At 45.9% G+C, this 24,174-nt stretch overlaps 1 protein-coding gene across 1 annotated transcript in view; it reads right to left on the bottom strand.

Annotated features, from left to right (window-relative positions):
- Nucleotides 1–636: 636 nt before the first annotated feature.
- The window catches only part of TMEM35B (transmembrane protein 35B), a 119,244-nt gene continuing 95,706 nt past the window's right edge, over nt 637–24,174 (bottom strand). Inside the window, exon 3 of the mRNA XM_086956529.1 lies at nt 637–1,974. Within this exon, the coding sequence (XP_086812655.1) occupies nt 1,844–1,974 (131 nt within the window). The 3' untranslated portion in view covers nt 637–1,843. The remainder of the gene's footprint in view (nt 1,975–24,174) is intronic.

The raw sequence follows: 24,174 nt of genomic DNA, 5'->3' as shown, positions 1-24,174 counted from the left end.
TAATTGCTGTGTTTCTTATTAAATATTTCTTCTATGTTCATTGTTTATCACCATGCACAGACATGTTGTTCTTTGAGTAGCTCAATGGAGATGGAATACTGAGAAGTGCTGAGAGTCAGATGCACCTGACTGCTGATACCTGATGGACGGGATCTTAGGTTCTCTGTAATAAACTTACTCACCTTCTATCTACAACCTCCTCCATCTCTTCTTTCAACTTGATTTTACACTGGGACTTTTCAGTTTGGGGAAGGCCTACATCTATAATAGCATGTTCTTATATTTTGCTTCATATTGTGCTTTGGCAGTGCCCCACCTTTAGGTTAGTCATCATCATCATAAAAAACCCTAGTCAGTTTAAAACAAGTAAAACCACAAAACTGTAAATTTGATTTGCCCTTTTAATAAAAATTAGCGTAAGCATTTTTTAAAACCGGTTTACGCAGGCCAGACCAGCATTATTGAATTGCAGTGGTTAAAAGATGCTTGTATTTGTCTTTAGTCAATTTACTAACTTCAGAGACATGAAAGGCGAAGTCAGCCTTGCTAGGAACTTCACATACCTCGGGGCAGGGGTCCAGTCGCGGCCCCAATCGAACCAGTCTTGATGAAATCACAGAAACGCAATAAAACTTATTGAAAGAGGACAGCCTGTATTACAAAATTAAGTACAAATTATACAAAAGATGACAGCAAAGTAAAACCTAAACATACCACTCGAACACAAAAAAATGATTTTGAAAAGCTATCATCAAATATATGGAAAAGTAGACAGAAGAGAGGGCGTTTGTACATCAAGTTGCAGGTGTTCATTAAAAGCCGATTAAGGTCCTGTCTGGAGACCGAGAGCTAAGACATGACATGTCCATGTGACATGTCCAAATTATATGAGGTCCTTTTAACCCTGCCGTACAGCCTGCTTCTACGTATTTTGGTGGCATGAGGAAGTGTTGGTGCAGGCAGACAAGTATATAGCCCAGGATCACCCCTTTTGGTCAAGTAGGGAAGCCATGATTAGAAACCAGTGTCCTGGTTCTGCAGTAACAATATATCGACTAGACACATTCACTACATATGGCAAAGTAACCGAGGCACAAGGTGTACATACACTTGAGCAGCAAAACTGGGGCCGGGCACCAGACTATTAATTACACTGATTCTTGACGCCCCTTAAAAAGAGCCCAGGGCTCAACCTCGCCGCATGATTACATTATACACCGAATAAATGGTGCCGTGTTCTTCACTTTTCAAACAGAAAGCACAATGTCCGCAGAAATTCCGTATTGAACATCAAGGTAGACATCCAGCGGCGGCATGAGGTGAGCTAAGCAGGCATGTGCTGTTATGAACAGTGACAGTCGCGAATGTCTTTAAAGAGAGCCTTCCGTTTACAGCTTGACAAATACTTCCACCTGCTGGAATCTGAATGCACTGCAACAGAACCTCTAGTAGCCACTAGGCTGCAGAGCCTGGCAATCAATGCTCAATTGCCACGACATGGATAGATGCCACCCAGCCACCCATCACCCCGGGTGTGTCCTCATAAAGGAGGTGGCACGACCGGAACTGGTAGGATTACGGGCAGCAACTTTAAACTAGATTTGCCATATGCATGTCATTTACACTCTTATTAACAGCAGGCAGTTAAGAGCGAGAGAGAAACACTTCGTAGGAGGCAGACTTCTGCCAGCGGCACTGACGCCCCAACCAGCCACAATCCATTTGCCGCAAGCTGCAGACTGGTCAACATGAGCCCCATGGAAGAAATTCATTCACAACAGCTGCAGCACGTGGCAGGACGTGACGTCGCGCCGCCTCAGGTGTTGCCAACGATCCGTGGGTGTCATTCAAACTTGGACTTGCCCCTTCCGATCCTCCCACGGACGTTAAGGAGCAGCAGGAGGCCCAGACACACGGTTGCCGGGGCGCACATGGCGAGAGGCTCCCTCAGCATCAGCAGGGTATAGATGGCGCCTATGGAAACAAAATAGGAAAAAACAAGCCAATAACGTTAAAAATAGCACTGCTAACAATAGAGGAAAAGAGGGAGACCATAGAGGTACTCACATTCCTAAGGACAATAAACACAGGATCAGCTGCTGCTTCTTACAGTGGGATAGCACTAAAAAAACTCAGTCACGTGTAAATATATTCATGCAGTGAATCTACGCTTAAGGGCAGTCCTGAGATTGTAATTGCATTTATTTAGTGCTTACTACTCATGATGAGGCATTGCAGTGCTTTGTGGCTAGTAGCACGCTAATCGGAAACCCAAGGTTAGTGGTTAATCCCTTGTTTATTGTGTTAGTCATATGCTCTCAGAAATTATTATTTTTTTACTCCTGTTACTATGTGATCGAATATATTAGTTAGGTATGATCATTAGCGGGGGCCAGGTGGTTTCAGGTGAATGTATGGCGAGTTAGACTGCCATAGATTAGATAGTTTTAGTTTGCATAAATAGCATTTTAAACAAGCATTGCAATGCAATGGGTGTCGCATTTGCAAGAGTTTGAGCTATTCGCATAGTAAGTGACAATGCCTTTTATTTATGTGTTTTTAAAACCCGTAAATAAAATGCATTGTCATTTACAATGTCAATAGCTTAAACTCTTGACAAATGAGAGACCTACTGCATTGCAAATGCTTGTACCACTGAGCTGTTAGGCATCTACTGACAGTGATACTTGGTACAAAAGGGGGAGGTGATGGACGGAGCATCTGAATCAATCAAACACTCACACCCAGTCAAAAGATCTGGGTTTAATCCATCACCATTCTTGAGCCCACTCTGCCACCCCAGTTCAGACATGGCTATATGCAAATCAGTCTGACCCTGTGCCTCATGGGAACAGTCCAGCCCGAACTGCCAAGCCTGGACCGGAAACCAGCTTCCAAGGACCGGTGGCAGAGTGGGCTAGAGAACGGTGATGGATTAAACCCAGATCTTTTGACTGGGTGTGAGTGTTTGATTGGTTCAGATGCTCCGTCCATTACCACCCCCTTTTGTACCGCTTTTGGCCGCCATAAATGTGGCAGGGTATGCTCAGACGTGAGTCCCTTGCTCACTTTGCAACTGGATTCAAGCAAGCCGGGCTGAAGACGGCTGGAATGCCAGAAACCGGTCCTCGGAAGCTTGTTTCCGGTCCAGGGAAGGCATGGCTTGGCAGTTCGGGCTGGACTGTTCCCATGAGGCACAGAGTCAGACTGATTTGCATATAGCCATGTCTGAACTGGGGTGGCAGAGTGTGCTAAATAACGGTGATGGATTAAACCCAGATCTTTAGACTGGGTGGGAGTGTTTGATTGGTTCAGATGCTCCGCCCATTACCACCCTCTTTTGTACCGACAGTGATACTTGGGCCTGAGCCATCACACACAAAGAACCGGCACTGCAGGTTTAACGTGCAACTTGCAAACACTGCCAGCGCGCCTCAGGATGTGCCCCACTGATTCCAGGCCCTTGTCCGTGCACCAGAATGAACACGCTATGTAGAAAATTTGAAATTAAAAAAAAAAAAAAGTCCAATGTACAGTACATTCTTTAAGCATCAATCTACATGTGCTGTATTACCCTTAGCGTTCTTCATAAACAGCGTATTTACTGAAATGTAAATAAGTGACTCAAAGCGCATTGTCTACTTGTTTTCCTTGACTACTGCATCACGACCAAGTTCGCATTATCTCCTGATATTTTTTGATCTCGTGTAATTTTCGCTCCCTTCTTTCGTTCCCAGGTGGTCGTCAGATTCATTGTGAATTTACATAGGATCTTTAAGGGAAAGGATACTAACCGGACACAGTGATATAGCTGTTATAACAGGAAATTCGGCATTTAAAATTGCAATGATCGCTACGTCACACTGAATCCGGTTTCGGTTTGCATGTGTACCAAACAAAACGAAACCCACTTAGCGTGATGCCTTATGTTAAATGCGCTAAATTTAGGAATGTCGCACTTCCGTTGAGTTGTTTTTCTTTTCCCCTGGGAACTGCACAGGCTGGGATTGGCCGACAGCCTACTGGCGCACCCCCATTGGTTCTACTTCCAAATGTGAGCAGCCTCAAACCCACCCATTGCTTCCTTCATTGGACCACCACGCTAAGGTCTCACTAATGTGCAGAACAGTTTGTTAGTTTCTTTAATTTAGATCTGTGATATTTTGTATTATCTTCCCAGAGGGTTGTAAATAACCTGTTTTGCCTGTTCATTTTGTAATGCCGAAATGAGTCAAGCAGAGGGTGTGAACGAAAATAATACAAAGCGAAATGTAAGATGACCACGGGATTCGGACCATGATGTAGTATCCGGCTGGATACATTCTAGTGTTCCACTTCTCCTGTAACCCACACTGAACGCCCACCCACCACAGGCGTCACCAGTCAGGTAAGCCTGACAATAAAAGGGGCCGCGCGCGTGCTCTGGGCCAGTTACTGCTATACATCCCCTGGTGTCTGTCCATCATTACGGCAATGTGGGCCTGAGGCCCAACACCACAATGGCGACGAGCGGGCTAATCCCACGTGTGCAGCCGCCTTTTGGAAGGTGATAAGGGGGAAATGGTATTTGCCCATGCTGAAGGCACACCCGTGTGCAGGCGCTCGAATTCGCCGAAGACATGCGGGGCGTGTGAGGAGCCCCGGGGTGAAGAGGTGGTGACTGGGAGCCTACCCAGAGGCCAATGTGCCTGCACTTGATTGCATCCCCCTACGACCGAGCGTTGGACGCGCCCTAGCTTTCAGCGGGTGCGAGAAGAGCCCTGGGGGTGAAGAAGCCGAGCCGGAGCCCACCCAGCATCGGATGAGTCGGCTGCCCGTGGAAACGGCGATGTAAGGCCAGAAGTAAGGACAGGCGGGGCCGGACTGCCGAGACGCCGCTGCTGATCAGCAAAGGTAAACTGTTGTACGGCTCCGTAGAGCCCAGGCTGTGGCTCCGACCAGGGGCGGATTGGCACTGCGGGCATTCGGGAATCGGCCGAAGGGCCGTTGTCTCAGTGCCCTCTGTGGGCCGGTTTTTTTCTCCCATATCCCAGTTCACAGAGAGTGCTCTCTGCTATCTGCTCTCTGTGGACTGGGAAAGGGGAGGAAAAAAATTTAAAAAAAATCTGCCCACAGAGGGCACGGAGACACAGAGACAGAAATTAAAGCGCTTCACTGTGCGGCCATACAGTGATTATTAGCTGTGGCCTCTACTTCACCCCCTGCCCCTGCAAAGCAATCACGCCAAGGGTGGGCTGGGGAGGGGTGATTTTTTGCGAAAATCGGCCTCCCTGGGGGCCAGGTGTTGCTCAGGCCTTGAGCCATTTTCACCTCGGCCCCCCTGGGACCCACGCAGCCAAGAAACAGTGTTAATCTTAACACCTCGCCCACAGCCCCTCAGATTCAGGGCATAGCGGGCGAGGAAGAATGGGTCTGGCTGTGGGGGCTAGGTACTGTTTTGAACTCTCACCATCTTCACCTTAGCCCACCCCCCCTCGCCCCCCCTGGCTACCTTGGATGACCCAGCAGCTGTGTTTTGTGCTCCCCTGCCAGGACATTGCCCTGGGGCCTGGAGGGCTAATTAATTTACTAATTGCAGGGGCCATACTGCTGTTCATGTGCTCCTGAGCTAAAGGTCTGAGGAAGGCTGAGTAGGTTAGTAATAGCAGGGGCTTCCCTTCTTTTCAGGTGCTCCTGCACTGTAGGGCTCGAATAATTTTGTGACAGAAAGGGGCCTTGCTGTTTTTTTAGTTGCTCAGCATGTAGGCCATTGTCAACTTGGCCCTGTGTCCTGTGCAAGAACAGTATCTTCCCACTTTCATTCCTTGTCTGTGCATAGGCATATGTGGCCTGATGCCAGAGTTGCAGAGATGGGCATTCAGTTTGAATCCCAGCGTCTGCTCAACAGCCTGTGATTCTGGCCAGATCACTTCATCGCCCAGGCCCTTAAATAAAAAATCGGATCATGTGTACTGTAATTGGTACTCATGAATAGAACTCAAATAGCATTTGTCTTGGGCTGAATTTACACTATATAAAACTGTCAAATGGTAAAACAAAATAAAAAATAACCATTTGTTCATGCTTTAGGATTCTGCAAAGGGACCATGATAATTAAAGAGGACACTTTATAAAAACATGTCCATATTTTTAACACAGCTTTTCCGATACAAAATTTCCATTTAATTCCCCTTACTGCTTCACTGTCTGGTTTTCTTATGTTGTGGAGGGTGCGCTCTGACACCTAAGTCATTCGGCACCTCTTGTTGAGTGCACCATTCTACTTCTATGTTCTTTTTGTTATTCTGGGAGAGTCTAAGCTTGCACTAAGATAACATTTCATAGTATTCATAATTTCCAGTGACTCCCTCCTCAATGGGGGATCTTGTTGGGTGAGGTTTGTGGCCTTCCTTTCCCTCCCCAGCTCCTGCCTCACCTCCATATGGACACACCCCTTACTCACTGCCTGCATGAGTTGGAAAACAGCAGGCCAATAGGTTTCTGTCTCACTGCTCTGACCACACCCCCTTTCTCAGTCAGCCAGTAAGACACAGTTTCTGGATTGAAGTGGGGGTAAGAATTCGTAGATTTCCTTCCCGCCTCCGGATTACCGCGCCCACGTTAGCCAGGTGAGGGACATAAAAGCAGCTTGCCAGCAGCTTTCATCAGACAACTTCAGGTTGGACTCCACAGAACCCACCACCAGGAGGATCGTATCCAGAAGTCGCAGCAGGAGATCAAAGCAAAGACCTGCCCAGCCTAAAGGTGCCCAGAAAACCTGCTTCAACAGGCTGCTGCTTCAGCCTACATCTTCATCTCCTTAGGTGCCAACCTTTTCCTATCCTTCCCAGGTGGAAGGAATACATGTGTAGGCCTTCAGTGACCCAGTCCAACTCCTAAGGCTCAGGAAGAAGACAGTTGTGACCCTCCCATACAGAACTACACAGTGTTCACCCAGCCTTTTCTATTTGGTTACTCTTCTATCCATACGCACCACACTGCCAAGCTCTAACTCAAGAGGGGCCATCTAATCCCCTTGGCATCCCACTCTCCACAAGGCTGACCACACTGCCAAGCTCTAACTCAAGAGGGGCCATCTAATCCCCTTGGCATCCCACTCTCCACAGGGCTGACCAAAGTAGGCGGAGTAAAGCAGTACTCAAAGCTACATATAGTGCGCCTCATTCATCCCACTGAATCCAGAAAATACTGCACTAGGCTCAGAGCAGGAGGTCTTCCTCAAAGCTATACTTGACTTGCCACATCCAGCACCCAGAAATGCAATGTGTTGCTAGCCGATCCCTTCCTCTGAAGCAAGAAGGAACAGGTAGGAACCATTTTGTTTATCATCTTTTTACACAATTAACTGATTCATTTGTGTGCCAGTTAACAATTTAACTCTATTTTAAAGGCCTCATCCAAAATGCAGACAAGGGGCATATTTCTCTATATGCCAAAAATATCATTTAGTAAGTTTTGGTTAGTTTTTGTTTGTAGGTCATTCTGACAGAGAAGACCAGATTAATGAAGACAAACCACTTCAAGTAGAAGAATTTGACCAAAAACCTGAGGCTGGGCCAACAAAGTGCAATACTTGCCGTGACTGTGCTGTCTGTTACTCTATCTAGAAAAAATACCTTCTTTTCAGCAGTGCCCATCGGCATTTGTATTTGGCATACAAATATGTCTTGACCTTATCCTGTACACAAGTAGCCTGTGAGAGAAGTTTTTCCAAACTGAAGTACATCAAAACCCGCCTAAGAAACCAAATTGGTCAGGAAAACCTTGAAGCCTTTATGCTCATGTCAGTTGAATGGAATGTGCGGTCTAAGTTGAAAACTGTTGACATTATTGACTAGTTGCAAAAAAAGTGCATTGCTGCAGGACCTTTTGATTGAGTAATCCTCAGTCTCCCCATGGCCCAGACTTAAAGGCATCAACAGATATGAATAAAACTGTTTTTTGTATATAGACAGCACCTGCTGGCTGTGAAATACATTTATGACTAGATTGTACAGATACATTTTTTCAGCATTCTTTACACCCCAGACGGCCTGTTCCTCGTTTGTGAATTCTTACTTTTATTATATGTTCTATTCCCAGAGATTCCAGTCATACCCTTTCTCCTTGACTTGGTACTAGATTTCTGGTTTATGTGATGATTAGAGTCTAGGACATAACTGGTTAGGAAAGAGTATCCAATGACATTGTGCAGGGTGTCAAGACTGCAAGTAAGTATTCAGTTATCTGAACTGCAGTGCTCCTAGTCTTTACCAATGTTACTTGCTCTGTAAGCTTTAAAAGGCTTAACTTACTAAATATTTCTCTACAAATTAGACCTCAAAGATTAACAAAATAGTTTTTCATGAAAAGGGCACGCCCCTTGAATGTAGGCCACGCCCCTTAAATCTAGACCCCGCCCCCTTAATGTGGGCCACTTTTTTCGTCAGTGCCCTGGCCAAATTGTGATCCCAATCCGACCCTGGCTCCGACCCCCACCCTGTGCAGCATGAAGACTGAAAGAAGCTGCTGTGGGTGGGAGGGGAGCCAAAGGAAGAAAGCATGCGGCCCGCTGCAGCACCCCGCGGCATAACCCGTGAAGAGATAACGCATGCTGCGAGGGGCGGGAAGGTGCAAACGTGAATGGCTGGCTGACGCGATTAACACGTGAGAAGATGTGGGGAGTAGCGTGTGCCCCCAAGAGTCCTCTAATGTCCATTGTGCCCCCCCACATGGCCCAACGGTAAATGGGTCTAAGATACCAGGCCGCACCCATGGGCCGAGACGACCCGGTGCTGCATGCAGGGCAGAGATTGACGCAGAGCGCCCAGCGAGAACTGAAGCCAGCCGGTCCCCCCCCCCCCCCCCCCGCTCCCCTCCCCCCCCCACCTCCCCACCCCCACCCCCCGTTCAGTTCCCGTGCAGAGTGTGTGCAGAGAGGCTGCCGGCAGGTGAGAAAAGAGGCTGGAGGCAGCCGTAGGCAGAGGCGCTGGTAGTAGTGGAGAGCACCTCCGGAGGTACATGGTCAAGGAGCAGCCTCTGGCGTCTGTGCCCCCCCCCCAACCCCCCACCCGGGAGTGAGGACCAATGGCCTGCAGGAACTGAAAGGGATCAGGCTGTCCCAGTAGCAGCGAGGTGCCAGTGAGGTGAGGCCCGCAGAGTGGGTGAAGCCGCTGGGGACAATCACAGTGTGGCAGGGTGAATGCGGAGGTGCGACAGAGTAGCACCCCGGTTGTGTGCAAGTACTGGCAAGGGATGAATGCAGTCTGTCGAAATCGGACAGAACTAGAAATTAACAAGGAGGTGCACTTACCTTGCTGCAAATGTTGGTGCCCTGCGAGGGGAGGGACTATGAACAGTACAAGTTATGGAGGAACTCTCCGATCGAAATGAGCGTGAGGCATCGGATGCTGGGGAACTGCCTGGGCCACGTTCCATGTAAAGCAACACTGCCATCTAGTGGCAGTTGTGCGCCACTGCAGTTAGAATCAGTAAATCCCATGGTGGACAGTCAAGCCTGCAACAAACCAAGGAAGCACAGCAGCAGCACAGGGCCGACTGCTTTGCAGCACATGACTGAAGGACAAAGAGCACCAGTGGAGAAAAAAGGAAGGCAACACTGGACAGTGAGGACTGCCAAGTGCATAAAGAGTGCGCAACAAAACTGCCATGCCCGAGTGGCACCAAGCCATCATACAACCTATGAGGATGATGAGCCAATGCGCAGGAATGCGCCAGAAGTACAGGAATACAGTACAGGGGCAACTGCGGCTACCCAAAGCAGATAATGAAAGCAAACAGAATGTGACTGAAGGGACAGGCATACCCTTACGACATTGTCATCTCGTTCTGGAAAAGAAGTAAGCAAGCCCCCTTTGGCAAGGGAAAACCGGAGACGCCTGGGGATATCAAATGGAAGTGTGAAAGGTAACTCACAGCTGAACAGAGACTGCCAGGGTCGAAGAAGGAGAGTGCGGTAATGCCTAGTGACCACAGGTGATCCGTACAGAGGCAAGACCACAAGACAATCGCCCAAAGCAGCAAGTCACTAAAGAGACAGAAGAAGGGCACAATCAGATGTGCGCCGACGCAGTGCGACTGCGGAAAGAGGAAGAAGGAGTGGACCACCAGAAGCACGAAGACCCGCAAAAAGGGGGAAGAAGCCGGCCCGTCAGTTGGTCGCAAGGAGGAAGAAGCCGACCTGCCAGGTTGGTCGCAAGGAGGAAGAAGCAGACCTGCCAGGTTGGTCGCAAAGAAGAAGCCGATCCGCCAGTTTGCTCGCAAAGAAGAAGAAGCCGACCTTCCAGTTTGCTCGCAAAGAGGAAGAAGCCGACCTGCCAGTTTGGTCGCAAGGAGCAAGAAGCCGACCGGTCAGTTGGTCGCAAGGAGCAAGAAGCCGACCGGTCAGTTGGTCGCAAGGAGCAAGAAGCCGACCGGTCAGTTGGTCGCAAGGAGCAAGAAGCCCACCTGACAGATGGTCGCAAGGAGGAAGAAGCCAACCTGCCAGTATGGTCGCAAGGATGATGCTGACCTGCAAGAAGCTAGCGAGCGAAGTGATCTGACAAGAGGTCCGCAAGAGGACCAGGAAGAGATGGAAGAGAAGTCTAACAACATTAACTAGAAGTCAGAATTAATCAAGCAAGAGAAGGTCGCAACCACAGGTCCAGTCACAGATCGAGATGAAGATAGTGTCCTACAGGAGGACAAGACCAGGGAGACACGTGTGGAGTGCACGCTGCACAGAGAGGCCAGGTTAGGGCAGACCAGCATGAGAGAAGACCGGACTGCGTTGCGAAGGAAGGAAAGAGAAGACAGAACTCAAGTGGCAAGAAGCCAGGCAGAGGAGAAGAGAGGAAGTGTGTGACAAGTCAACTCGCACACCAGAAGGGAAACACCCGAAGAGGAAATTGAAAAGGTGCATGAGCATCCTAACACAGTACCTGGAGAATACCAGCATCACTGGGAGTAAACATCTACCTGCGAATCCTTAGATCACCCGGCGACGACAGAGGCAAGCAGGCCGGTCAATTGGTAAAAGCCACCTCTGGGATGAAACAGACACAGGACCGTGTATATCCAAGGGGCAGAGGCCTCAAGGACACCGGTGGCAGCGGGTCCCGACACGAGAGATGGACTGTTGAAGCTTGCTCTGGAAATCCTGGGAGGAAAAGGTAGCATGCGAAGGAGCAAGTGCCAACAACACCCTTTTCAGGAGGAGCTTGGGACACAGAGAAAGTACCGGTAGCGAATCCTCCAACGTGTTGGAGCGACAAGGCGGAAGTCGACCGGTCCAGTGGAAGCCTGGCCGCAAAGGGGCCTCCCGGGTCGTCCGGTGAGAGGGGACACCCACAAGAGAGGGGCATCAGTGAGAGGGATGCCCTGCAACTGCATATCCAGTTGGAGATAGTGAACCACCAGATGGAGAAAATACGCCAACCAGGACTGCGTGGTGGAAAATAACACAGGCGTGATCCACCAGCACTTTCACTAGATGTGGAACAGGAAGAGAGAGACTGTTGATCCCACTTCCAGGTTGCAAGTCCAAGAAAAGACTACATCCACAGAGCACCCTGACATTGTGCCAAGGAGAACTAGTGGTCCTTGAGGCAAGGACACCAACGTCAGCGGTTGACCAGCAGCGAAAGACTACGTGGAAGTCGTTCTCATTGTGTTAAGTTTTGTTTGCAAATTGTATTCTCTACCACAGGTTCGGATTTCATTGTTTTGACCTTCATTAAAGTTTGGGAGGGATCTAGTATCTAGCTGGATACATTCTTGTGTTCCACTTCTCCTGTAACCCACACTAAATGTCCACCCACCACAGGCGTCACCAGTCAGGTGACCCTGACAATAAAAGGGGCCAAGCGCACATGCTCAGGGCCAGTTACTGCTATACATCCCCTGGTGTCTGTGTCCATCATTACTGCAATGTGGGCCTGAGGCCCAACACTACACATGGCACTGAGGAAATAGGACAGGAAGGTATTTTACATAATGAAAGTGAATGGAGTTAAATAAACAGAAACGTGGGAGTATGAACGAAACAAAGGCTGAGGGAGGACGCATAAAATGACCCAAGAGGAATAACGACTGGCCCGTGCCGCGAGTAAAGAAGAGGAGAGTGAGCGTGCAGGAGGAAGTAAGGCTGCAACTCTGTACTGAGAGAAGGAGCCCGACCTCAGGCAGCTGCATTGTGGCGATAAGAGATCAGCATGGATGTTGGCGCATCTCCGGTTGTTTCATATATAACATTTTATTTTAATACAAACAAAAAAACAAGCTGGCAGAAAAGATAGAGGAGGAGGGACCTGGGAGGTGATTAACATGGACAACGGGATGGGGAGGGAGCAAAGTCACACAGACAATGCGTAGGCTGAGTGATAGGAGCAGATCATAAATCCGTGTAAAGGGAACGAGAGCGGACGAGGCCAACCAAGAAACGGCGCAGTAAGATTCAAAGCAAAAAAAAGAGTGCGCCCGATAAATGATCAATAGATCCATGTGTAAGGGCACTTGTAACAGGGGAAGTCGCCACTAAAGAGAAAGCACACCAAAACGTGTGACAAAGAGCAGCGTTTCACCAATCAAAAGAAACCAATCTAGAAAACGACATGAAGCAACAAATCGGAAGCGTTGGCTTGGCCTATGTACTCAGAGGGATTACAGCATGCCTCGCAGAGCAGCGCATGTGCATGCGCACTGGCTCTAGGCTCGGCCTAAAAAGGAGAGGCTGTGGTCTATGAAATGGGGTCATCTTTTTGCAGAATTACAAGACAGATTCGGGCAGAGAGGCAGAAGACTGAGGGGAGGCTATACTCAGAAACAGAAAGCATGCATAGGGTAGAAGGTTAGGAGAGAGTCGCTGAACAAAGAAAGGAGAGGAATCCAGTGGCAGGAAGTCAAGGTCGATTTTTACTGCAGGGGTTATGTGGAAGAAAGCTTTGTGAGATACCAAGCAAGAATGTAATGTGTAGAAAGAAACAACATTATATATGGTGTTCCAGATCAGACACAAACATGGAAGTCTAAGTGTGTACATTATTTAAACATTCAGAGCCTCGGCTTGCTATGTGCCAAGCCTAGAGCAGCTCTTCAAAATATAGTCTAGAGACTTATGTTTGAAGTTTAAAAAGTTTTTACGAGTTTACAATTAGGTATTTAGGAACCATATTTTAGGATAAAAATTAATTAAATTAGGAAACTGAAATAACTATTTATCATGAGATGTATTTTTAATATGTATAAAGCATCTAATGACACTTTATTATGATAAGACTGAAATGCTCTTTAATGTTTAAGGACCAAGGGTCTAAATAAACACTTTTTTTGATTGATAGTCTGGAGTATCCCCAGCTTGTACAGGGTCTGTACACTGCACAAAAGGGAGGTGGTTCAGACGTCCTCTAAGAAAAGTCTCATTTAATGATCTTACCACACTTTCGTGCATTAAAGGTTGTTTCACTCACTAAAATGGAGTTATTGGACACTGAGAGCATCTCACCAATGCACATTCTGACGTATACCGGCTTTTGTTGCCTAATCTCTTTCTAGGTTGTTTCTACGGCACAGCAGAGCAAATCGCGGATACAAAAGGTACAGAGCAATAGCATCCCAAGTGTATGTTGAACGCATTGTTTATGTGGCTGTTGTGGTATGTACTTTGTATGTATAAGTAAACCAGTCATGAAAGCCTGTGGGTTCCACTTTGAAAGGCACTCCAGGGCTCCAGGTGGTTGTGAAATGGTTTTTCCCAGGCGGTTTAAAAGTACCACTTGATTGCAACTTGGTGGATGGTGGGGTGAAGGGTGGAGCTGCAGTCTCCGTTGTTCAGAGTTAGGAGGGAATTTTAGTCAAGGCCAGCCTATTGTCTCGATTTTCCTAGCCATCGTCTACGTGGCTGTTTTAGTTTCCACCTTTTTTGCCTTGGTTGTGGGAAGTCCAGGTGGAGACAACCCAGCAGTGAGCGATGTCACTCTGCACAAAGGCTTAGATAGGCACTTGAAAAAGGAAACCACCCAAACCTGTTCTGCGTATCTAAAACAATCATGTTTATCTGGGCACATACCGTTTGAAATACTAATTCTAATTTGTGAAACATAAATTAATGCATATAGGCGCACCTGCTGTTTGAAGTATGAATTCATCTTTAGATGTGCACACATTGCTGTAAATGTGAATTAATGTTCGTAGGAGAATCCCTCGTTCCATTCCAGCCGCAATGCACCACCAAACAAGTGTTCGGGAGGATACTCCAAAGTGCAAAACTATTGACACTGCACATTCTCAATGAAAGGGAATATATCCGGCTAGTGTTTCCCCACTGGTGAAATGTGCACTATGCCACCTCATGATGTACGTCCCAGTTGTGATCTGCCAGACAACATTTGCATAGTTCATCCGCTCTGGCAATAAGGGACACAGCCAGGTGGCTGGTGTCTAAATAGCCACCTCCTGACACAGCACCAGGACCCCAATACACTACTTGTTGCAGTACTACGTGACGGTGGTGTTGTCTGTGAGAACCTGCACCAGCCTCCCCTTAATGGAGGTAGAAAAGCCTTTAGGCCAGACCAATGGCCCACAGCTCCAGTGTGTTGGCGGAGCCAGCCCTCCAGTGGAGGCCAGAGTCTTCTGATCTCTATCTCAACCAAGTTGTGCACTGCTGTGCTTTTTGTAGGTATTACAGACTTTGGTATTATGATCAATCTTGCTGTTCGGTTATATTCATTGGACAGTATGTTTTCATTTGGAAGAGTATGCTCTTGCATAAGAAGGGGATTGTATGCCTTTCAGGAGTTCACATCCTAGGTGTTTGGATTTTGTTGGAGCTGCACTGATCATTTGACTTCAACATGGCAGGCCGGAGTCAGTGTCGTCACAACAGCATGGTAATGCGTCTGCCTGACTTGAGCGGTGCGAGTCGGAAACAAGAGGGAAAAGTATTAGGCCACGTAGGGTCTGAGGCAGCCTTCTGAAATCAACGATCAAAGGGTAGTACTTGTTGAAGTCCCCGCCCCCCCCCCTACCCTTCTAATGCTGAGCATGACAAGGGAACTAGGCTCCAAGCCTCATGTCTTTCAGTCCACCCCCAGTGTCAGTGAACCATCTGGCAGAGAATAATTCTGCAACTATACCACTGAAGTATAGTCGTCTGGATACAGTTTGGTGGCAGTAACAAAGTGGCAGCTTGATGCTGGCCAACAACGGTAGGGTATGAATGCCAGAGTAAATGGGGTGACAGAATCCCTCAAAGTTGGAAGGAAGAAGTCAACAGTGTAGCTTGCATATCACAATTTGGATGGACTACGACTTTACAGGGGTGTGAATGACAAAGGGAAGGAATGAGGTCATGTAATGATGAAAGTGGCCCAAGAGTTAGCCCCCTCAAACAAAGTTGGGAGGAGGCAGTCTGCAGAGTTGCATGTATACTGAATTTTGTGTGGACTACCACTCCAGGAAGCAGGGACAGCTCAATATTAGATTAGACATTACAGGAATAGTTAGCATCAATTATAGTGAATGGGATGTTACATCTAACTTCTTGAAAGGGAAGCGGCTACACTCACAGATAAATGTTCTCCTAGTGCACAAATGTTTTCCACACAGAATAGGCAAATTACCATCTCTAGACCTTCCTAAAGGTGATGCTTCATAGGCCATTCTCATCTTTTCTTGAACACCCACAAGGTGTATTTTCTTCATATTACATGGCTAAATGTAGCAGGAAATGATTTACGGATTGTGTCTATGCAGGCCCTTACCACGACAGAGGCCTTTATTCCTACAGAAATGCCAGAGGATAGAACGGCTAAGGGAGTAGCTGAAGAAACGGATAGTTATGGCTCAGGCAAGCGTAACGTTTAAACCCTTCCAGAGACGGTATGCAAGGCCTTTTTATATCTGCAGATTTGCCTGAGAAAAACACATTAATGGTAATAGCTGTGGAATTTGGCATTAAAAAACTTGCAATAAAAAACTGTCAGATGAGATACAGGTTATGCATAAGAAGATGGCTTTTCCCTAGTATTTCTGCAGAAACCCCAGACGAAAAATAATTTTAGGAGAATAGATGAAGGTATGAGGAGTAGGGTTCTAAATGCCCTAAAATTACTTTCCCCTTAATGACAAGATGGTACTTTGAAATCTAAGGAGCATAGTTTGAGTTTAAGTCAATAAACAAATTAACGAACACCCCTCCCTCAAACACAATTTGCGGACAGCATTTCTCAATGAACAATCAGATATAACATACTTGTTCATTTCTTGATGATACATCATCGAAGCGCTATAAATGAAACACATGTCTGGAAGTGTGGAGAAGTGTGGCTCAATGGTTAGAGCGGCAGACCCTGATGCAGAGGTCTGGCCCGGGACCAGGGTTCAATTCCCCGCCTCGGTAGGTCTTGGGCTCAAAATTCCATGGACCTGATAATTCTCGCCTCGGTGCCTATTCCAATCATGGAGTCCCACTCTGCAACTCTGGGCAATAGCTTGCTTAATTTCCACAACGGCCCCCACAACGCTAAGGATGCCTGGCCTCCACCTTGGGGGTGCCCAGGAGTGGACGCCTCACAGGGAAAGCCAGGATGGGTTCCACAGCGGTATTCGTACAAGCGCCTTGAGATCCTTGCGGGTGAGTAGTGCGCTATACAAGTATCAATTTACATTACATTTACATGTTTATAAGGGGATTTATCCATCTTGGAAATGCGCAGACATATCTTATTACAGGCATTCATTTCAATACCAGATATACCAACAAGCTCAAATAGCTGATGTTTACAACCGAGAGAAAGGAAGAACAACCTCTGAATGACACTTAAAGCACCATCAATTTTTTGATAGCACGAAGCAGATGACAAGCTACAGCTCATAGAAGCGTGGAAGCAGCATAGCCACCACTAAGCAAGCAGCCTAATTTAAAAGCAGGTAAAAAATGGTTATGCTGCATGACCAAGGGCAGTCCTTTCTGTTTAACGAATATTGGTTTGCCTGGCACCAACATCACCAACCAGATAGTTCTGATACCTTTCTGTGTCAAGATTCAAAGGGGAGAAAGAACTAAGGCGTCTACTATGACGAGCCCTTCGAGACAGGCGTGGGACCAGCAAGGGTAAGCGCAAATATAGGAGAAGCTTCTTCGCTTCCATCCCTTTCGAACATTTTACATGGCAGTGATTAAAAAGTTTAATGCGGAAGACAACACCACAGAAATTGCCCTTATCAATCTTACAATTACATAACGAATAACACCATCACTGACACATGTAGCAGTATGCCTAATGGAATTTTATTGAAAATATATACATTTCACGTTTGAATAAAGTCTTTTGTTATGCTGTAACATTCCCTCTCTTAATGGAATAAAAGAGCCTTGAATGCTTCCTCGTGGTTAAAAATGTAGCTGTTGACTTCCTCTTTGGTGGTGGAAAAGGAGGTCAAGGAGTCAAGAAAAAAACTTTTAAAAAATCATAAAATATCTCTAGCGCTTTGACATCCTTCCAAAATGGTCCTGGCCTCCATTGATCATAATACTCAAAGGTCCCTCACGCAGATATGGTGCTCAGACATTATTAAGAAGACACCATCAAAATGTATGTTGCAGAAATAGATCAAGAAGGAGTGCTTAAATAAGAAAGGTCTAAATAATATACACCTTCTAGGCTCCTGCTCTGTTTTTTGGTAGATCTTGCTTTATAGGAATGCTTTTTTACTTTAGTAAGCATCCTTCTGGTTAAAAAAAAAATGGGCTATAATACAAAGAAAGGTTGAAAATATATGTTTTAGTATGACAATGTAAATATCCTATATAGTTTGTGATGAATATAAATGTGGTGAATATATGTGTATTTGTTGTATATATGTAGTCTATTGTACAACCATAAAAAGAACTCCGTCTATGAAAAAATAAAACAGTAATCAAAAAATGATAAAAGAGAGCTACTTAGAAAGTTCCTTTTGTGTCAGAGTTTGGTTTCAGATGAATATAAAATATAGATTAGTTCGGATAGGATTTAATTCAAGCAGAAAGGGAAAGTTTTTTTTTCTCTGTCCTCGAAATAGATTGATTATTATTTCCTATGCATCAGGTTTTGTTGAATGCGCACCAACCTCAGAACATCCCATCAAGCACTGGAGATGGCATCCTGTTGAGAACAACTGCCATAGGCTAAAAAGTCCTACCATCACTGGGCCTGTGTAAAAACAGCCTAAGTGCCACAGTGTGCACACAAGTGCAGTTTGTGGTCCATTAATGACGGTATCATTATGGGTACAGGGATTGGGTGACAAAACAACTTTATTTAGCAATGGTATGCTGTAAGTGACTTTGCTGGTTTTGTCTTCTCTTGGTAATTAGGAGGGACACAAGTGTAAGAGTTCTCACAAGCTAAGTCAGACCCCACCACGATCCAAAGGTTCGCGATTTTGCGAATCACAATTTTCACAGTGAAATCAGCGGACTACCGCAATACATTCAATTTTAATAAAGCCTGCCGCAAAAAACAAAAGAAATGGTCTCTGAGCAGTGTTTTTTTATTTTTCTTACTGCTTTATGACATGAAAACGCTGCCTGGCCACACAGAGAAAAGAAAACAAAAACTACACGGAGATTCGTTTATCCTGTGTTGCTCCATTTCATCTGGATCCCAACCACCCCAAGGCATCCTGGCTGGCACAGATTAGAACAGCAGGTAATGTCATGAGACTGCCAGTGGTGACATGGCCACAAATGCCCTGTGATTTAACTCTTCCCACAGCTGGCAGCGCCTCCCTGCATTGAGTAAATGAAAGACAGAGCTTGAAGCTCGTCTGTGTTTTTAGGTCTCGCCTGCATGGGCTGCGCACATGCGTAGTATCCCTGGCGAGATTTTTTGATTTAGAGGAGCTTTGTGATTCGGGCTTTAAGCCCAGCCCCGCTTTTCCCATTGGCCGGCTTCGCCAGCCATTGGGAAAGAGTTTTGTCTGACGTAGACTTTTCTCTTTTTCTGCCGTCCCACTTGGACGGCCTCGCCTGCTTTCCTTCTGAAGTAAAAGGTTTCTTATCTTTATGGGGCCAAACACATGGCCCTGTTTTGAAAGCAAAATAAAACTTATTAGTGGGGACGTTCTATGCGACATGCATATTTTAACCCTGCCAGGTCGGTTTTTGTGTGATTTATGCTGTGGTCAAGAGCATACTTCTGTTTCTATCATACTTATGTGTCTATCAGGCTCGCCTACCTGAAATTCACAAATAAACAAGCATTGAAAATGCAATAGGTATCGCCTTTGATTAAGTTAAAGCCATTTGCTTTGCTAATGATATATATATATATATTTTTTTTCCCCCAGTCAGTAGGTAAATTCTTTGTTCGGTTAATTAAAACCATTACAATTTGTAGCATTCTATAACATTTAAAACAAACTTTTAAAACATTGGCAAGGAAATAAATAATCATTGCTAATGATATTGTATAGCAAAGTAAATGGCTTTAACTTAATAAAAGGCGAGACCTATTGCATTTTTAATGCTCATTTTAATCCCTGCAGTGTGTCTCGTAACTGGGCAAGATAAGCTGCAGAGGCTAAATCCAAAAAGCCATCAAATGTTTCTAGATGAAAGCGAGGTGATGTGCTCTGACCTTTGAACTGGGGAACAAGATTTAAGTTCCGGCATCTGGTCACTATCTTGTGATGCTGGCAAATCACTAAGGGCCACATGCATCAAAGTACGGAATAACGATTCCTAAATTGTGATTTTTAAGGAATCGCAATTCCTTATGCATGTAGGAATCTCAAAACAAAATTGTGATTCCTACACATTCCTTTATTGCGACTTGCAAATTGCGATTCGCAATGAAGGAATGGCTTTCCATTCATTCCAGAGGCCCATATGAATGAATGGGAGTGCATGCGCAATTTGCGAGTACCAAACAGGTACTTGCAAATTGCGCATGAAATTTGAGAGGTCCAAGGGGGCCAAAAGGCCACCCTGATGCACCCCAAAAAAGGTAGGTATGCACTTGTGGTGCACAAACATGCCCTTAGGGCATGTGTGTGCACCACAAAGCACTTTGAAAAATGCATTTATTAGAATTTTTCAAAGGAATTGCAAATTTACCATCAACTTGATGGTAATTTGGGATTCTAAATTGAGAAAACGCAATTTGCGATTGCATGATGCATCGCATTTAGGGAATCGCAATTTGCGATTCCCTAACTGCATTTGCATTTAAGGGAATCGCAAAAAATGTGTTACATGCATCTCAAAAGGCCATTTTACGATCGCAAACGGCTGAATTTTGCAATTCGCACTAATTGCGATCGCAAAATGGTTTGATGCATGTGCCCCTTAATTTCCTTGCGCCTAAAAAAAGAATCAGACTTTGTGTTATGTTATCGCATGCTCATGTGATGCACTTTAATGTCCTTGAGGCCCAACCTGCACAAGGGATAGACAGGAAACGAGGGAGGTGATGCACACAAATTGAAATTAAGACCAGCCAGCTTGGTATACAGCAACACCATCAGCAGGCTCAAATGAAAAATGTACCCCATTTCTTTATTGCCTCTTCCCCCTCCCCCACCCCCTTGCCCGAGGGGTTGAATTACCGAAGACCAGAACCAGACCATGCCATGGCAAGAGGCAGGGATATTAGGGGGCACATGTATCCCCCCCCCAAAAAAAATCGTGGAGCCCAGCAAGCTACCTTGCTGTGCTGCAGTTTGTAATTGAGAAAGGGCAGGAATGCACTGTATTTAACATTAGACGGCATATTCCTGTCTTTTCCCTTCACTTACGTGCACTGTGTTGCCTAGCACCGAAGCAGACACCCTTGCACAATGGTGCAAGGGTGCCTGCATTGTAAACAGGATTGCTTTTGAAAATCCTCTGAGGCATTTTCCTCTTTCTATGGGAGACATGGCATTTTGACGCATTACCAGGTCTACTAGGAACACCCAAGCTACACCCCTGGACTGCCTCCCTGGGACAGAGTAACGCAATGCAGTGATTTGCGCTGCGTTGCATTACCCTAGTTTCAAAAAAGCCATGCAGGGCCCAGCAAAGTTACCTTACGTGGCTTGATAAATCTCACTTAGTAGTTGGGTTGCCCTTGCACCCCATTGCATGACGCAAGGGCGATGTACCGGTTTGATAAATCTGCTCCTGAAGCATTTACCCAGAATTGAGCAGAAGAGTTTAACCTCAGTGCATACAATTATATCACTGCATTGACAAGTATTTATTAACAGTGGTACTTTTTAAACATGGACTTCGAAATGTTGCGGCCACCTTGCCCTGATGACTATGCCATTAGTGAGCTAAGAAGCAGATCAATTTAACACAAGATGGAATTTTGTACAGCGCACATCCTGAATTCACATATTACAAGTTGTTCTCGTATGCATTAATGAAGAAAAAGGAGGAGGCTTGGTGAAATAAAAATTTCACCCATGATCAAACAATTTGGACAAGCAGAGTAGCTGGGATTGATTGCAGGTTTTCAGTTTTCACACTGATCAATTCAGCCATTAGGCAGTTATCGCTTTCTCGTTTCAAAGGTTAATGCTTTGCAGTTCTTCATAGCCTGAACTTGTCCTAAGGACGTAAGATCACTTCACAAAAGACCCAGACTACTTTGTGCATTTTCAGCAAAGGGAGATTAAGTGATTCTCCTTTGATTCACAGGATGTCAGTTGAGCAAGGCTAGGTTTCGAACCAGGTTCCAATATAGCTGGGTCAGCAGCTCTAACCACTGGGCCACATCTCCTCCAGTGAAAGCGCAGCTTATTTTGGGCACGAGTACATTGAGCGGAGAAAGATCCAGGCATGTGACTTCACCTCTATGATGCAGTTCTTGCTGTTTTGTTATTCTTACCTATGCAACATATCACTAGGTCACACTGTAGTTTGCTGTGCATATAAAACACCCAACAGCAGTCTGATCTAGGTTACTAAACTAAGCTGCAAGCTTTATTCTGTGGGCAGGTGACTCACTCTATGCCTATGGGCTTTTGTGTTTTATTTGTGCTGTCGCTCCTATCCCCTAGCAAAGGCAAAAAAATGTTTTAATTTCCAGCCTGCGCCTGTTGACTTCCAACTGCACTTTTGTCCTAGCTCGCAGTGAGGCTCTGAACAGTTTCTGAACAGTTTCTGTAAGGTGCCCGAGGAAGGTGTTAAGACAGTGTTTGTCAGCAGGGATCAAGGCCTGAAATACTCTTTTAATCCTCTCTTGGTTACATCAAGTACTTTCCTGAAGGAAGGCCATCGAGAGTGTCCCAGCACAAACCGAAACTTTCTAGATCTTTAATGCACTACAAATTGTTAAGGTGCAACTATCTTTGTTCGAAAATGAGCTCTCTGGCGCTTGGGTATCACTCCTACTTTAGAACTTCCGAATGTTTGTTTTGGTAATACTTGTTCTTGCCTCAACTCAGTCTTGGCTTAATGTTGCTGCTGTGTGCTTCTGTTATCTGAACCCTTAGTTCAGGGCTTTTCTAGGTTCAGCGAAAGCATACTGCAGCAATGGAGTGGAATCAAGCCTGTAGGTTAGAGTTTTGGTTATTAATTTATATGGGTTAATTTAGTGCTACATTTTGCATGTACGAGTGCAAGTGAGAAAAGGTAAAGCAATATTATTAGCCTATGTGTGGGAAGGGGGGGGCGGGGTTGTTCTTCTGATCACTGTCAGATTAACCATGAAAAGACAAGACTATCAGAGGGTGTCTTATTTTGGAAAGCCCGTACCATGGAATACTATGGTCCTTCTCTTCAGGTGTGAACACAGCAAGAGCTTGCGAAGTCCTTTTCACATGATCACTACTGCCCTAATGTGACTGTACACACGGTCATTTTAACACACAAAGTGCCTGTGCCTAAAAAGCCAGCACTGGCTGAAGGTGTCACTAATAATCACTTGGCAGGTATGATGGGAGATTATTGGTATAAACCTAAATCAGAACTCATAAATATGAATGGCTTATGGTTGCCAAACAATCCCCCAAAATTATCGCAAAAAACGCAATAGCGTGCAGCAAAATGAAATATTTTTTGCTGCAAACTTTCCAAATCCATGCCACAATATCCTGGGAGGTCTGCACGGTACTCCACTGTAATTGTTTAATCAGGGTGCCAGCTACTGTATCAATCAAGTTTGGTCACATGACAAAGGAACGTCAATGAACATTGAAGGGATACTTTGCCCCACAACGCGCCTCATTTGCCGCTAGATTTGGGACCACATGGCGAGGTACATTGCTGAGCACTCATTTGACCAACTGCAGGTTATACACATCATAGGACTGTGGCATTAGCAGGGCTCGAGTCGGGGGTACACGCAGGTGGACGGCGTCCGCCCACTATTTTCACAGGGTGGATGCCGTCCACCCTGCCCAGGAGTAGGGGCCTCCTAAAAAATATGCTGAATTCGCCCCAGTGTTATTTGCAAACACCGGGATACAATCTGCAGCGCCTGGACGTTGTTGTCTCCTTTCGATCGCAACAACGGCCAGGCGAGACGGGGCTTCTTATTTCTGTCTCCTGCTGGGCCCAGAACAAAGGCACAATTTTAGGGGTTCAGCAGACCTCCTTTTGTTCGAGGCTCCTGGCTGGGAGCAGTCCGGAGCCTCACACTTAGAAGCAAATGCAGCAGAGGGGAAGCAAAGGTTCACACCTTGTTAGCACTTCAAACCTACTTGAGAGGCAGCTTTTCACTTTGTTCAGTTCTGGTTTACAAGATATGCATGCACTGTAAGAATGCCCGATGCATTGGTCTTTCCCTGTATGTACTCAAAATAAATGTAATTTATATAGCGCTACCCCTGAGGAGGCGTTGTAATAATTTAAATATCACTATTTTTTGTTGTAAAGCACTATGGGTAGAGGAAGCTTGTGCTGACAAAAGACCACATTATTTTATGCATAGCTTTCAATAGTGTGAATCTTCTGCTTCAAACAGGAGGGTTTGCATGTATACTCAAAATGTGCTCCAATGTACTCCTGATAGACCTGCTAAACATATAGGTGAGGGCTCAAGATCTGATGTCACTTCTTATGATGTCACTTCCTGTGATGTCACGCCGTGATGTTGCGTGCCGCGATGTCACTCCGTGATGTCATGCCACTTCATTCTGATTAACTAGGTTAGCCCCCCCTCTTCTTTTTTTAGGACTTATGCCCTGGGTATTAGCACACGTGCATGCTTGTATTTAAGG

Source organism: Lissotriton vulgaris, chromosome 2_1, assembly GCF_964263255.1.
Source record: "Lissotriton vulgaris chromosome 2_1, aLisVul1.2, whole genome shotgun sequence".
NCBI lineage: Eukaryota > Metazoa > Chordata > Amphibia > Caudata > Salamandridae > Lissotriton > Lissotriton vulgaris.
Note: the sequence above shows the minus strand (reverse complement) of the source record. Positions and strands in the feature narration are given on the sequence as shown.